Source organism: Anser anser, assembly GCF_964211835.1.
Source record: "Anser anser genome assembly, chromosome: Z".
Taxonomy (NCBI): Eukaryota; Metazoa; Chordata; class Aves; order Anseriformes; family Anatidae; genus Anser; species Anser anser.
Genome location: NC_139723.1, coordinates 85,656,812 through 85,670,985, shown reverse-complemented (window position 1 = coordinate 85,670,985; position 14,174 = coordinate 85,656,812). Strand labels below are relative to the sequence as shown.

General features: G+C 52.5%; 1 protein-coding gene across 3 annotated transcripts in view; it reads left to right on the top strand.

Annotated features, from left to right (window-relative positions):
- Window positions 1-7,049, top strand: part of LOC310889062 (mothers against decapentaplegic homolog 7-like) — a 28,828-nt gene extending 21,779 nt beyond the window's left edge. For all 3 annotated transcript variants that reach the window (XM_083816059.1, XM_083816058.1, XM_083816057.1), the window contains one exon: window positions 5,122-7,049. In XM_083816059.1, the coding sequence (XP_083672185.1) occupies window positions 5,122-5,660 (539 nt within the window). In that variant the 3' untranslated portion in view covers window positions 5,661-7,049. The remainder of the gene's footprint in view (window positions 1-5,121) is intronic.
- Window positions 7,050-14,174: the final 7,125 nt, after the last annotated feature.

Genomic DNA, 14,174 nt, shown 5'->3' with positions numbered 1-14,174 from the left:
CCTCCCAGAGGAATGAGGTAGGGGAGGGCGTGCGATGGTGGGAAGCTCAGGAAGAGCACCAGGAGACCCTTCAGGGCGAAGCTGCTGATAAAAAGAATCAAGGCACGTAAATCTCTGTGGTTAAAACACTTCTGCAGTCGGATAATTTAATTTACTACATGTAGTCCTAATATCACTGAGAAAAGATCCAATTACAGGCATTTAAAAACCTAATCAGGAATGCCATTCTATTCCCATTTTCAGCTAAGAACTGTTCCTGTCACAGATTCCAGTGGCGATCTAGATAGCTCCTGACTGGATCAAATGGGAGTAGTCCGGGCGGGTAAGATAGCGGGCGGGTGAGATAGCGCAGTGTGTGCTCGACTTGCTGTTTTCCTTAGAAGAAGTCGGTTGATTACAGGAAAACCTTTAGCTATGTCAAAACAAAACAAAGCAAAACAAAAGATCCCCTTCCCACCTCCCCCCTGATGTTTGTGAACTTGGCACCGGGACAAGGCTGAGATCTGAAAACCCGCGAGCGGCTTTGCTGGCCGCAGCGCTGCTGCCTCTGGGCAGAGCCTGGAAGAAGTGCACAACTCTGGGGGGAGAGAGAAAGGGGGGGACCCGCTCCTTCCTCTCCTCCACCGCCAGGCAAAAGCTGTGAGCAGCAGCGAGTGCTTGGTCTCTGTCTTCTGCAGGGCTCGGCTTTTGCAATCGTTTCTGGCACTCCTAATACCAGCCCAGAGGGTATTAAGGGCTGGATAGATGGACTGGAAAACATGAAAACATCTAGCGATGAACAGGAGGGATGGAGAGGGCTGATGCACATTTTTAAACCAAAATTTATGTTCAGTGTACTTTTTTTCAATCCAAAATGGCCTTAGAAAAAAAATCAGACAGAGACTTCTCCTGAAATTAGCTGAAATGTCTCAGTTCCTGAATGAAAAAGAACTTTTTCTTCCTGGTTCCCTCATAAAACTGCCAGAACTCTGAAAGAAAAAGTACAGATGCAGATGACACGGTTTCATCATCCCGAAGCTGTTGATGTGTCGAGGAGCAAAGCCGCCACACGAATTCCTTGCTGTTTCCAGCACAGCTGCGATGTGAGGTGCGAGTCTGCCGCGGCTCGCGAAAACCAAGCACGGGGCTCTTCCAGGGGCACTCAGGTCCCTCTGCGGTGTCAGTCTCCCTCATCCGCTTCCCTCCATGGCACCAAAGCATGAGAAACCCTGGCTCCGGCCTTCCGTCGGGCCGTTTTGGGCAGGACTTGACAATTGCGAGGGTCAAGGCAGGCGGTGGGAAACCTCACGGTCTGTCGGTCCGGTTCGCGTGTTGGAAAGTATCTGGGGTGATGCCTTCGTGGAGTGATGCTCCCTTCCCCTCCGAGGGATGGGCTGGTAGAAGTCAGGATGGCCCTTCTGGAAAGTTCACAGGGTGTCATCTGGCAGGGTAGAAAAATGAGAAAAAAAAACGTGGTTTTCCATGGGAATGTGGGGCCAAGTCAACACAAGCTTCTTCAAAGACATTGGCACCAACCTGCTGAGAAATATTGCCCCAAAAGTTTGGGGTGCCACACCGTTGCCTTGATTTCTCCCCTCCATGCAGAAACGTGCTCTGCTTCGGCCAGTGGTCCTTTGTAGACGCGACTATGAGTGATCAATATGACTAATTCTCCAAATTCCTGCGGGCAGAGGCTAGCTTTATTTTCAGTTATTTATTTTTACTTTACAATAAGTTTGCACAATGCACTGGGGGGCCCTTGATCCTGATGGGGCCCCTAGGCAGGCTGCCTTGCAAACCATAGAAATAATAATAAACCAACGATAGCAGCAAATGGAGGGGTGCTTAATAAGAAAATAATGGTGCGCATGTTTCTAGCATTAAGCATTATCATTGTTTGCTGGGGTATGGGAGCACACACAGCTTGCTGGGACTTTTCCAGGCATTTAGAAAGGGATGTGTTTGCTCCGAGGAGCTCGTAAAAACGATGCTTTTAACTCAAAACTAGAATCCCAAAGTGTTTCTCGACCGTTTATGTACTGGCCCACGCAGTGGCCCCGGTTCAGCTGGTGCACGGCGTGCTGGCAGTGGCAGCTGGTGGCCCATGAGGACGCGCTGCGGGAGATGTGGCTGCAAATTTCCCAGGATCTGGGGATTTGTGCAAGTTTGCAGCAGGGCTTGCTGTGGGAGGTGGCACGGGATCATGAGATGACCCCACTGGGGTGTTTGGGGACTTTTGGGAGCATTTTGCTTCATTTCTGTGCCTAGCCCAGCCTGTGGTCGTTGCCATAAAGCGGAGCCTTTTGGGGAAGAAAATTTCCATCTCTGCCGGAAGCGTGCCTGCGTCACTTTTTCCTTCTCTCCTGCAACCTCCTCTCCTGCCTCTGCCGCCCAGGCGATGCCACTGGCTTTTCCCACCCATTTTCCCAGCTGATGCCAGAATGGGGGGAGCAGGGGAGCTCCGCCGGGGCCCCAACAATCGTGAAAAGCGGCTGTGGTGGTGGCTGGCTCACCGGGCTGGCAGGGAGGCCTGACTTATCCCAGTTTATCCCAGCTCAACCCATATATTCTCATGGCTTTTTGACTAGACATCCAGTCAACAGCCGAATCCCGCAAACGGAAGACGCTCTGGCATATTTATACTGTGTGCTGGCACTGGTTCGTTTAAAAAATCCCGGATTACCTAAGACTTGTCCTTGAGGTCTGGTCACCCCATGTCATTGAAAAACCTAGTGGGATTCATTCATGAACTTCCAGCCCTCCATAAAGGTCTGTTCATTCATAGCCAAGGCAGTTTTCTTTTTCTTTTTTGCCTTTTTTTTTTTAATGCGCTGGCAATTAAATAACTCTTTGTAAGTTGCAATGAGCTACTTGTTAAGTGGTCTTCACTAATGCAAGCACAAACATGAGGTGAAAAAGACTTCTTTGCCCCCCCTCCTCCTGAAAGGGATGCTTTTATGTTAAAGAAAATAAATAAAAACTTACAGGAATTTCAGCAGGGCTCAATGGCTGTTGCTGCAAAATTCCCTCAACTGCTGTAAAGCAAAAGGACCTGCAGGCTCTAGGCATTGATGGCAGGCTCTGATTAGGTGGGCTGGTTGCTTGGGTTGTGCTTGCTTTTTTTTTTTTTCTTTCTTTACAACCTAGCTTCGCTTTCACGACTCTTTAAACAAACAGCTAGTTAAACCATCTTTAGAAAAAAAATAAAAAAATCCACCCCTCTCTCTGCGCATGTACACAAACAGCAGTTTTGGCCCCCCCCCCTGCCTGAGCAGCGCGGTGCCTGACGCTTCTCTGGGGGGAGGCTCCTGCGGCCGCCCCCGGCTCGCCGCCGGGACCAGGGCTCAGGGCCAGCCGCTTTTTTAACAATTAACTTTTTTTCCGCCGTCAACCAAGCTCGTTTCTTTACTTGGGCAAAACTCCCGCTGGCGGGGAGGGTGCGGCAAGGGGGGGGGGAGTTGCACAGCCCAGCGGGCGCCCAGGCGGCTTGCATCACCCCCAAATTGTGCTTTTTTTTTTTTTTTTTTTTTCTTCCGGGGGGAAAATGCAGTCCCAGGGGTGTTTCTTGATAAACACCCGCTTTGGGGCATCCTCTGTTGGCGGGGGGAAAAGGGGTGCCGGCACCCCGTTCGCTTAGGGCCGAGGTAACCCAAGCCGCGCCGCCCCTTCCCTCGCTCGTCCCCTTTCCCCAGCGGTGCCAGGTTTCAGCAGGATTGAGTTAAAGGAAACAAAAGTCCTGGGAGGCACCGGCAAGGGGAGGTGGACGGACAAACGGCGGCACACCTCGACCCTGTGGCGCGATGCTCTGTGGGGCTGTTCCCCCAGGGAACCCCAGCCCCGCTGTCCCCGGGGGCTGGCAGCCCAGCGACCCTCCTGCTGCCGGCCGGGTGCGCTCGGGCCCGGTTTTAGTAGCTGCCTCCAGCAACTGCAGAAATATTTTCCTCGCTGGCATAGAAATGAGGAAATTAAAAGTGTGCGGCTGGAGTTTTTTTTTTTTTTCTTTTTTTTTTTTTCTTAAGAGCACAGTGCCGTGCTTTAAACAGGAGGCTGGAGAAAAAAGGCCTGTGCTGGAGAAGCAGGCTTATTAATAGCAAAAAGTACAGAAAAGTACAGAAAATAGGGCGGGGGGCTCAGGCGGCACTGCGGGGCCTGGTGGTGCTTGGCTGGGGAGGCCTCTGGGTGCTGCCCCCCGCTCGCCAACTCACGGCCCAAGCTGGATTTTTGAATTATTATTATTTTTTTAAATACAATTACAGAGATTCATAGTTCCCAGGTCTTAACATGCCTGTGAAGGCTGGGGAGGAATTGCTAGCTGAGCAGCACCGGGCTGGTACAGATCCCCCGTCAAGGAAAGGGGGTTTTCACTTCCCTCAGCCCCCCCACCCTATTTTCCTCCCCTCCTTCCTGTGCTGCACCCTCGCTGCTCGCGCCGGGTTGGGCGGAGAAGAAGGAGTTGAAAAAACGGGTTAAGGGAACTAAGTTTGGGGCTGCTCTTGTGGGTTTTTGTGACCGTTTTTGTTAACAAACGCAAGGCTTCCGGTCTCCACCCTGCCGCTGCAAGCCGCCGTCTGCCTGCGCTTCCCGCGGCCTGCCTTCAGCTGAGGGCCCGGCCTGGGCGTCTGTCGCCCCAAAGAGCCCCCCCGAGCAGGGCCGCCGAGCCCCAGACCCCCTGTTTCACTGGGGTGACCTCCAAAGTGCGTCTGTTGGGTGCAAATAAATGTTTTTAGGGTGTCCGGTCCTGCTGGACGCGGCTAGGCAAAGCAGGAAGGGTGCTGCTGCTAGGCCCCGGCAGTCCCGCCGACGGTTTGGGCGAGGGACGGCGGCGCTGCGGGTGCTGCTGGTGCCTCGAGCTGCTTTTGGGGAGGGGGAGCTGGTGCTGTGGGCCCTTGTACCCCACCAGAACCAGGTGCTGAAGCAGCACGGCAAACACCCAAACGTGGGTGAGCATAAACGGGCCCAACTGTGGCTGTCACACATTGCTTTCAGAAGCGGTGGCTCTGCTAGGGCTGCTGGTGCATGCGTGGAGAGCATCATGAAGGCGCGGGCAGGCCAGCGACCTCATGGCGTTACATCGTTTTTGAGTCATATTACCCCCGCAGTACTCAGTTTCTCCTCTTCTTCCTTTTTTCTCACCTCCTTTAGATTCCCAAGTTCTTCAGGAGCCGGGGGATCGGTCACACTGGTGCGTGGTGGCATACTGGGAAGAGAAAACGCGCGTGGGTCGGCTGTACTCTGTCCAAGAGCCCTCCCTGGATATCTTCTATGATCTACCTCAGGGGAATGGTTTCTGCCTCGGACAGCTCAACTCGGACAACAAAAGCCAGCTGGTGCAGAAGGTCCGCAGCAAGATCGGGTATGGCATCCAGCTCACCAAGGAAGTGGACGGCGTGTGGGTGTACAACCGCAGCAGTTACCCCATCTTCATCAAGTCGGCCACACTGGACAACCCCGACTCCAGGACGTTGCTGGTGCACAAAGTGTTTCCAGGTTTTTCCATCAAGGCTTTTGACTACGAGAAGGCATACAGCTTGCAGAGGCCGAATGACCATGAGTTCATGCAGCAACCATGGACCGGATTTACTGTTCAGATCAGCTTTGTGAAAGGCTGGGGCCAGTGCTACACGAGACAGTTTATCAGCAGTTGCCCATGCTGGTTGGAGGTTATTTTTAATAACCGATGACTCGAGACAGAGTGGACTCATGACATTTATACTACTTTGCTGCTATTATTTCCTTCTGAGTGCTTGCTTTTCATGCAAACTTTTTGTTTTTGTTTTGTTTTGTTTGTTTGTTTTTTTTCCTGTTTTGAGAAATAGCTTATGGAAAGATTTTTGCCTTGGTATTTTGATAAATATATATATTTTTCAAAAGTGTGAATGACCAATAACTCAGAAGGGCAAGAGAAGGGTGCGGGGGGTGGGGGAGGATCGCATATGATAATTGTCTCCCACCTCTGAAAGGATTATCCTATGCGATCGAGGATCGGGAAGCCACCTGCTCTTTGTTACGGCTCTATCTCTTAGATAACAAGGCAGGAGACCCATATTTTTCATGCACCACCTTCCCCTTGCCTCCAGCCGTACCCATTGCTGGTGACACCCAGCTGAGACCCCTTCCCCAGACCTAGCAGCCGCCAAATGATGGTGCAAAACCTTCCCAGCCAGGTCTTTACCCACCCTTGTCGATTTTTTGTTGTCGTTGTTGGGCTTGAGTCTCGTTCCTGTGTTCATCTTGTCCACTGCGGGAGTGTGGGTGTTGGGGGAAGTCTGCCCATCCTTCCGCTGCTTTTTTTATTGTCTTGGAGTGATGCAAGGGGAGAAAGCAACCGTGAAGAAACCGTGCATGGCCCGTGCTTTACAATTTGAGCTGAGATACGAAGTGACAGAAGCATAAGCTTAAAAAAAAAGAAGCGAAGCAAACAAACAAGCAAAAAAAAAAAACCAACAAAACAAAACAAAAAAAACAAATGGGGAAAAAAAGAAAAAAAGTGTTTATGATAGTTGGTCTGTTGTAACCTGCTTAGATCAGGTTATCCCGGTACCATCGTATCTGGAAATGCAGTTGTGCTTTCATTTCTTCTTGAATTCATACACAAGTATGATACTTTTACACTGTTCTTAGCTCAATGAGCATGTTTAGACCTTAACATAAGCTATTTTTCTAAATATAAAGGTTTAAATGAACAAGAGAGCATTCTCATTGGAACTTTAGCATTGTAGTGCTTTGGAAATAAAACACACAAAAAAGGACTCCTTAAAAAAACCCTGAGATTTATTAAAGAAAAAAGTGTATTTTATGTTATATATAAATATATTATTACTTGTAAATATAAAGACGTTTTATAAGCATCATTATTTATGTATTGTGCAATGTGTATAAACGAGAAAAATAAGAAAGATGCACTTTGCTTTAATATAAATGCAAATAACAAATGCCAAATTAAAAAAAAAAAAAAAGACAAAACAAAAACCCCACGAGATTGGTGTTTTTTTCTATGGGTGTTATCATCCGGATGAATGTTTTTTCTAAAGGAGTTTATGTTCCATTGAAAAATAAAAACGTACACTTGACCGAGGCTGTGCGGAGTGGCTTTCTTAGCGGTGGGGAGGAGGCAGGCAGGAGGGACGCTGCTCTGCATGGGTCTTGTGCAGGGCACCCACCCAGCTCTTGCTGAAGAAAACCTGACACGCTTGTTTTTGTTGGTTATTCCTATTTCTTGTAACTCTGGCTCGAGCAAACTCTCGTGCCAGCTCTCGTCCAACACCATCGCAGTGCACGTGTCCTCAGCCAAGGACAAGGTCCCTCCAGCTGGTTCAGCTCCTGCCTCTTCTGGAAGGAAACCTTTCTGGAGTGGAAAGCACCAGCATCCTGGAGCCTGGAGGCTTTGGAGAGGTACCATGGGCTTGAAAGTGACTTCCAGCCTCTGCTGCCCTTCATGTGGCTGATGGGCCTAGTGGTAGAAGAGGCTTTGCGAGCATCTGGACCAGGCTGACCCAACACTACGCCTTCCTGTCCAGCGGAGACGTGCCCTGCCCAAAGGGATTTACTGAGATACAATATTTGGTCTGCTCTGACTGGACCGTGCCTTCAGTTGGCTTCACTCCACTGAGCGCACGAACCAGCTTCAAAACGGCTTTTCATCACATGCGAGGTTCGTGTGGGAGTTTCAATTTCCAGCCTCTCAGCTTCAAGTGGGAGACATCAGCAAAAGCTGAGGGCATGGTGGATGTACCCGCCCTGTCCTGCTTGATGTGCACTGAAGAGAGAGGGCAGACATCAGCGCAACTTCAGCTACACCAGAGTTTGGCTCCTTTCCTTTCCCTGCTGCGCCAGCAGCCTTGAAATACTCGATAACCACCTCACATCTCAGTGGGCCAGCGGTCGAACTAGCGTGGATGGTTTATGTCAGAGGATCAAGGAACAGCGCTCCTGCCCAAGGCCTTGACAGCCCCCCAGGGAATGCAGCACCAAAGGCCCTGCAGATGATGGATAAAGCAGACAACTTTATTACAAAACTAACTCAGTGCCTCCTTTTGTAGCACATACCAGCAGCAGCGAGGCTGTGCAGGGACCTTGCTCTGGAAGGATTCCTCCAAGCCCAGGAGCCATCAAGTCAAGGGCCACGTTAGGCTTACAGCCAGCTGGCTAAGAGGCTGGCTTTTACCCTGGGGTAACCAAAGGGTAAGGAATGTTGGGCTTATTCTTATTTTTCCTCCCTCCAAATGTCCCTGCTGTGCTGGCAGCTGGACATGGTCTTCACCCAGAAGAGCTGAGATGATGGTTTTGTCCCTGGTTCGTGATACCAAGGTAGCACCGAGCCATGTGGGCACAACACAGGACTCTGCGTTTAAGGGCTGTTTCGCTGATGATTTTACTTTTTTGTGTGAGGTTCAGCATGTCCTGGAGGTTAAAGCCCAGGAGCCTGGAGATGCGTGTTCTTGCCCTTGCTCATCAGGCAGTGAGATGTGAACAGATCGTTTAACCACGCTGTTTTCTCAGGACTCCCACTTGCGAGAAACAGAGGATACAAGCTGTAACTCCTCCCGGGAGCGGTGCGAAGGAGGATGGAGGGACTGTACCCCTGTATGAGCACACCTCACAGCAGCTTTCCAAAGTACGTAATGCAAAGGGATAAAGTGACCCAGCAGAGCCCAGAGGCTGCCTGTGGAGGTGTCCCCATGGGTGCAGCACTGGTGGGCTGTGGCACTGCTCACCAGGAGCTGCGAGGGTCTCCTGGGGCCAGGAAACCCTCTGCACACCCCTTGTTACCCCTTGTCCTGTGAGGCTGCCTCTGGCCTTGGCTGGAGACACGTTGCTGAGCTGGCTGGACCTTGGGCTGGATGGATGTGGCTTGCCAGGTTGAATGCTGCAGCGCTGGGCTGGAGAGTGAGTTAAAACACCTCACGGAGCACTTTATTTTATGGGGGTCTTTGCTTGCATTCGTCTGTCAAAATAAAAGACCAGGCAACACTGTTTGCAGTAAGAAGGCTGGGAAAAAATCAGCAAAACTATGTCTTTTCAATACTACTGCAGCTTTAGCTAAAACGTTCCAGACTTCACCTCCTGCTAAGCTAATTTTAGCCCTCTTTCAATGCAAAAAAATAAAAAGAAGAAGAAGAAAAAAAAAAAAAGAACATGACAGAAGGATGCTGAGCACCAGCTCGTCTGTGTTCCCATTCACCCAGAGCTTACTCAGCTCTAGGACTGGTAGATGCAGGTGGTGCTTGGGTAGGAAGCAGTCTGAAGGCTAAAATAGAGATAGGAGGTTAAAGCGAGGAAGAATTTCCCCTTGGCTGGGGTTTGCCGATGCTGTAAATCCGTCCGTAGGGCTCAGAAAGGCCGCAGCCACATCAAGCAAGGTGCTGACCTGTTTCGAGTTGCTCCCCCCGGCGCCGTGCGCTGTGGCCGGAGGCTTCTCCTGGTCAAATCCCTCCTGCTTTGTGCCCGTCCCGCTGCGGCTGGCGCCAAGCCAGGCTGAAACACACGCGCTCACATAAAGCCTGAGTGCTGCAGGTAATTTGTCAGAAATGCAGTTATGTGGCTGCTCTTGATCTGGTCAAATTTGGATGATCCAGTAATGCCCGGATTAAGGAGCAGAACCACAGCCCCGGCCTGCCCTTGGATGGAGGAGCTGTGGGCAAGGGCAGAGCTGGCTCCTTCCCAAAAGAAGATGCAGATGTCCAGCCTCTAGGTAGCTCCCGGCCAGAAATATGATGTCCTTCTTGCTCCGTGCCCACTCCTTCCCACGGCACATCCCCTGCATATGAGCCCCCAGAGAGCTGTGGACATCCATGGCCACCTTCCAGCAAAGCGGCGGTGGCCCCGGGACCTCACGTATCATCGTGCTCTGCACGGCTTAGCTGCCGGTCCCACTCTTGCCTCCTTAGAAATCACCTTACCCAAAGCTCATTCACTTAAGAGGCTCAGACATGAGCTGGCTGAGACAGTCTCAAGTCCTGATTTCCCGGCGGTACGTGTCTCCCTCCTCCCCTCCCTGCACAAGGATTTCTCTGAAAATTTGGGATGTCTGAAATCGGCCTGTTCCAGTTGACTGTAATCTTGCTTTGTACCATGGCTCCAGCGTAATCGGTACTAAATCTTGTAATGACACACTGCAACACAGTAAATTACAGCACGGTCAGGCCTTTTTTTTTTCCAGCGTTGCTGAGTGGTAATTGAAGAGTGCAATAAAGAAGGGTCAAACCATGTCACTTTTTGGCGATAAATCATAGGTGAAATACGCTCACACTGTCAGCTGCTGATAAAAGATAGTGTCTACAAGGTCCGATGCACTGCAAAGGACAGAGGTGAACCTCCACCATCTTGGGATCACAGGTCTTCCACGGGGCAGAGCCGTGATCCCTGTCTCACTTGGGTGACGCTCAGCGTCGGACTCATTCCCCATCCACCCCAAGGCATCTGCAGGCTCTCGCCTTGCAGGCTGCTTGCAGGTCCACGAGGTGAACAGGCCCCTCTGTCCACGCAGCCCTCGGGGTGGTGGGGTGGTTAGGGGCCGGCAGCTCCACGCCATGCAAAGCATGGAGCCCTGGGAAGGTGTCTGCTTTATGCTAGTTGCACTTTGCTCTCAGTTTACCCATGGAAAGCTGCCCCAGCGGGGCTCAACTCGGCGTGAAAGCTCGGCCGGGTCTACGTACGTGTGCATGTCCGGGTTTGCAGGGGCTTCTGGAGGCAAAGTGGGGAAGAACTGGCTTGAGATGGATTAACAAAAATCGTCTGCAAACAGCGTTTGCTTTGTGCTGTCTACATGTGCTTAAAAATAAGTGCCGGTTTACCGGGCACAGGCTTGGAGGCAAGATGTCAAGGTGGGGAGAGATCCCTGGTGGTTTAGGGGAGGAGATGGATGGGGGCTGAACAACCAACGGGGGGGACATGCGTAGTAGGAGGCGATGGATGGGGCTAGTCCTGGCCATCCTTCTGCACGGTCAAGGGGACTCACGTGGGCCTGAGCCTTTCGGGGCCAGGCATTGCAGAGGGAATTACCTTGTCCCAAGTAATGCGGGGATCACAGCAAGGACAGGATCAGGCCCCAGCTCATGGAGAGAGGGGTCTGTCCCCCTGGTCCTGCTGTGCCGCCAGCGCCAGCACTGCAGCAGGACGGGCATCTGTGCGTTGGTGCAGCAGAGCCAGGGGACATCCCTGGGCACTCCACTGAGTCACAGCGTAACTCTTTGGGCGGCTTACAGATGAAATGAAACAAAAACCAAAACGCTTGAGAGGCTCAGGTAGTTCTTGTGGTTGGCAGGGAAGTCACCACCGTGTCACGTTTACCAGCCGAGGTCCCTGACATCAGCTCTGGGGGAAAACCCCAGGATGTTTTCTTCCTCCTCCTGCTGACTGGACCAGCATCGTGACCTGCCAAAGGGCTCCTGGCGACGAACCAGACCATCTTCTTTTTTAGCTCTGGTTTCGGAAAGGCGAGAGGCTCCACCGCTCAGACGTCAGCCTGTCTGTCAGCACGCTGAGTAACTCCTGAACCCTGTGACAGCGTTAATCAGGCCTGAAAGCAAGGTGGGAATCCGAGGGGGAATTCAGTTTGTGCTTTCAGAGAAAAACAGAAAGTTGGGTGGAGGGGGAAGACCCCGATTAGCAGCTGCCCTGGGGCAGAGGCAGGCGGAGCTGTGCCGTGGTCCGTCCTCCTCGAGGGGACAGCAAGGGTGGGCTTTGCTGCCCTGTGCTGGGGCACGGGGAGCAGCTGAAACACGAGGGGGGTCCTCTGATGTCCTCCACACCCACAAGCCACAGCTCAGGCCCCGGGCACCACCGGGAGATGGGGCTCGGATCTCCTCCAGCCAGCAGGAGACGAGCCCCGCCGAGCCCGACGCCGCGAGCAGATGCTCGGAGCTCTTGGCTCCGTCGCTGCTGGAGGAAGGAGACCCAGGCGTGCTGGGCGTTTCAGCAGCTCCGAGAACAAAACCTGGCTGGTCTTGCTGGCTTCGGTGGGGGAGAGCTGTTGGCAGTGCTCCTTGGTACCAGACGGGAACACACCAGTGTAAGACAGACACTGACTGTGCGGGTGCTGCTGGTTACTAGGTTACAGCGCACACGAGAAAAAAGGAAAAAAAATATCTCATATACAGCAAGCGACTAACTATTAATTTTGCTGGAGAGGCAATATTTAAGGCTGGCATTACTCTGGACGTATTTATACGTGTGTGCTCCGTCCTGTAGAAAACATATATGATACTCTGGTAGTGGTGGGTCACTGGAGCTGGGCTGTGCTGGGACACCAGAAAAGTGCCAGCTGATAGTGCCACCTGGATGTGCTCAACAAGGGGGAAAAATCCCCTTCCAACCCCAAAAGTATCTGTTTTGCACAAAGCACCCTGCACCCAAAGTAAAGGAGCAGGAGAGCCCCGTCACTCAGCCTGTGAAAGGACATAACTGTCCCCCAGTGTCACAGCTACTGGGGTTCATCAGCTCATTTCAGAGCTAGCCTCTAAGGGAAAATGGGTCAGAAAACAAGTTTTCCCTCCCAGCTGCACGGCAAACTGGGGCTGAGGGCTTGGAAGAGGAGGAAAACGGAGACGTAAGCCGTTGCAAGAAGGTGCCCATCGAAAGCAAGCAGAAACCAGGCGTCGAGGCATTTCTAGAGCTTGATGGATGTAAAGGAAGGGCAACCAACCTCCCTGACTGTGACGGGAGCGGGGCCAGCAGCGGCGGGCAGGGCGCACGGACGAGGTGGCCGGGGGCTGTGCTCAGCTGGTCGCTGGGCATCACATCTGCAGAATTAAGGGCGCAAAGGTTTGGTGCAGCAAACCCCAGCTCCCGGAGATGCCCCGCGCTGGAAGCGCTGTTTACTCCTTCCCTGCAAGCGTGGGCCCTGCGGTTTGATTTTCCTGCCCAGCACGCCACGGGGAAGCTGAGATGAATGTCATGGTCGGAGCGCTCTCTGCTTTTAATAACCGATGCGGGGGAAGAGCTGGGCACCCACGGGCTGCTGCGGGCTCCCTGACCTGCTCCTCGTGCCAGGGCCAGGACGAGCAGGGCTGGAGGGAGGACGCTGCCCGGGGATGGCCCCACGGGGTGCTGCGGGGGCCGTGGGGGCTCCGTGCCCCCCACCCAGGCAGAGCGGGCTGCTTTCATCTTCCCGGCTGGAACATCTGGAGCCTGGACTCGTAAAACTTTCCTTGTTACTTTAACCCTTCAGGCCCTTTCTGGGAGAGGTGGCTGAGCACATGCAGCGGCACCGCTGGTCGGAGGCACTGTTTTTTTGGGGCATCCCACCAGCACAGTGCTTCTTGGGACCGCCGAGGTCTTCGCCGGGAGGCGTCGCGATGCCCGGCAGCGTGGCTCCGGGCATGGATGGGTGTTTCGCACCGTCAACCCCGGTGCTCCCCATCCGAAGCCTTCGGTTCTGGGAGGTCACGCTGAGTTCAGGAGGCAAATTTCTCACCTGGGGCATATTCTTGTTGCAGGAAAGCAGATCTCCAGATAGGGACCTGCTTTGTTACAGGAAGCCGATCTCCAGATACAGACCTGCTCACGGCTTGGGAAACGCCAGGAAGACAGAGGCAGGGCGATTTTGGTGTTCAGAGGGCTTAAAGCACATCCTCCTCCTTCCAATAGAGATGGACAGTCCAGAAAAATAACCCCAGCTGAAGCAACCAGGGACACAGCATTGTGGTAAGGCAGAATGTAAGGAATGTCTAAAATGGGACTGAGAGTGGAGATGGTCAACAGCAAGAGCAGCAAACCACAGGGAACAGCAAATCTCTATCGTATGCTCATGCCCTGAAGTCTCAGCTGCTTTTCCAAGCTCGCTGCACAGTTTCCACCCAGGGGCTCTGCCTGGCACCCCTGGGTGCCCCCTGAAGCTCATGGATGCTGTGTGGGCACCTCGCCTTTGCTGAAAACACGCACATGTGTCCAGTCCCCCAGCCACAGGAGAAATGTGAAAACATGAGCAGGCCGAAGACCCAGAGGCCGGATGGCCAAGGGATGAAAAATTTTTTAGGAACTATCCTGGTGTTTAAGACAGTTTGAGTGGTTTTATTTTATTTTATTTTTAATAGTTGGGTTGGACTCTGGGACTCCTGATGAGGGCTTTCGGATGTGCCGGGTAGCTGAGGGGCAGCCCCAGGCTTGACAAGCCCAGGGCTACACAAAAGCTCATCCACCAGAGACCAGAACCTCCTAACCTGAATGATGTGAGGGATTCACATGGCCCAAAAGAG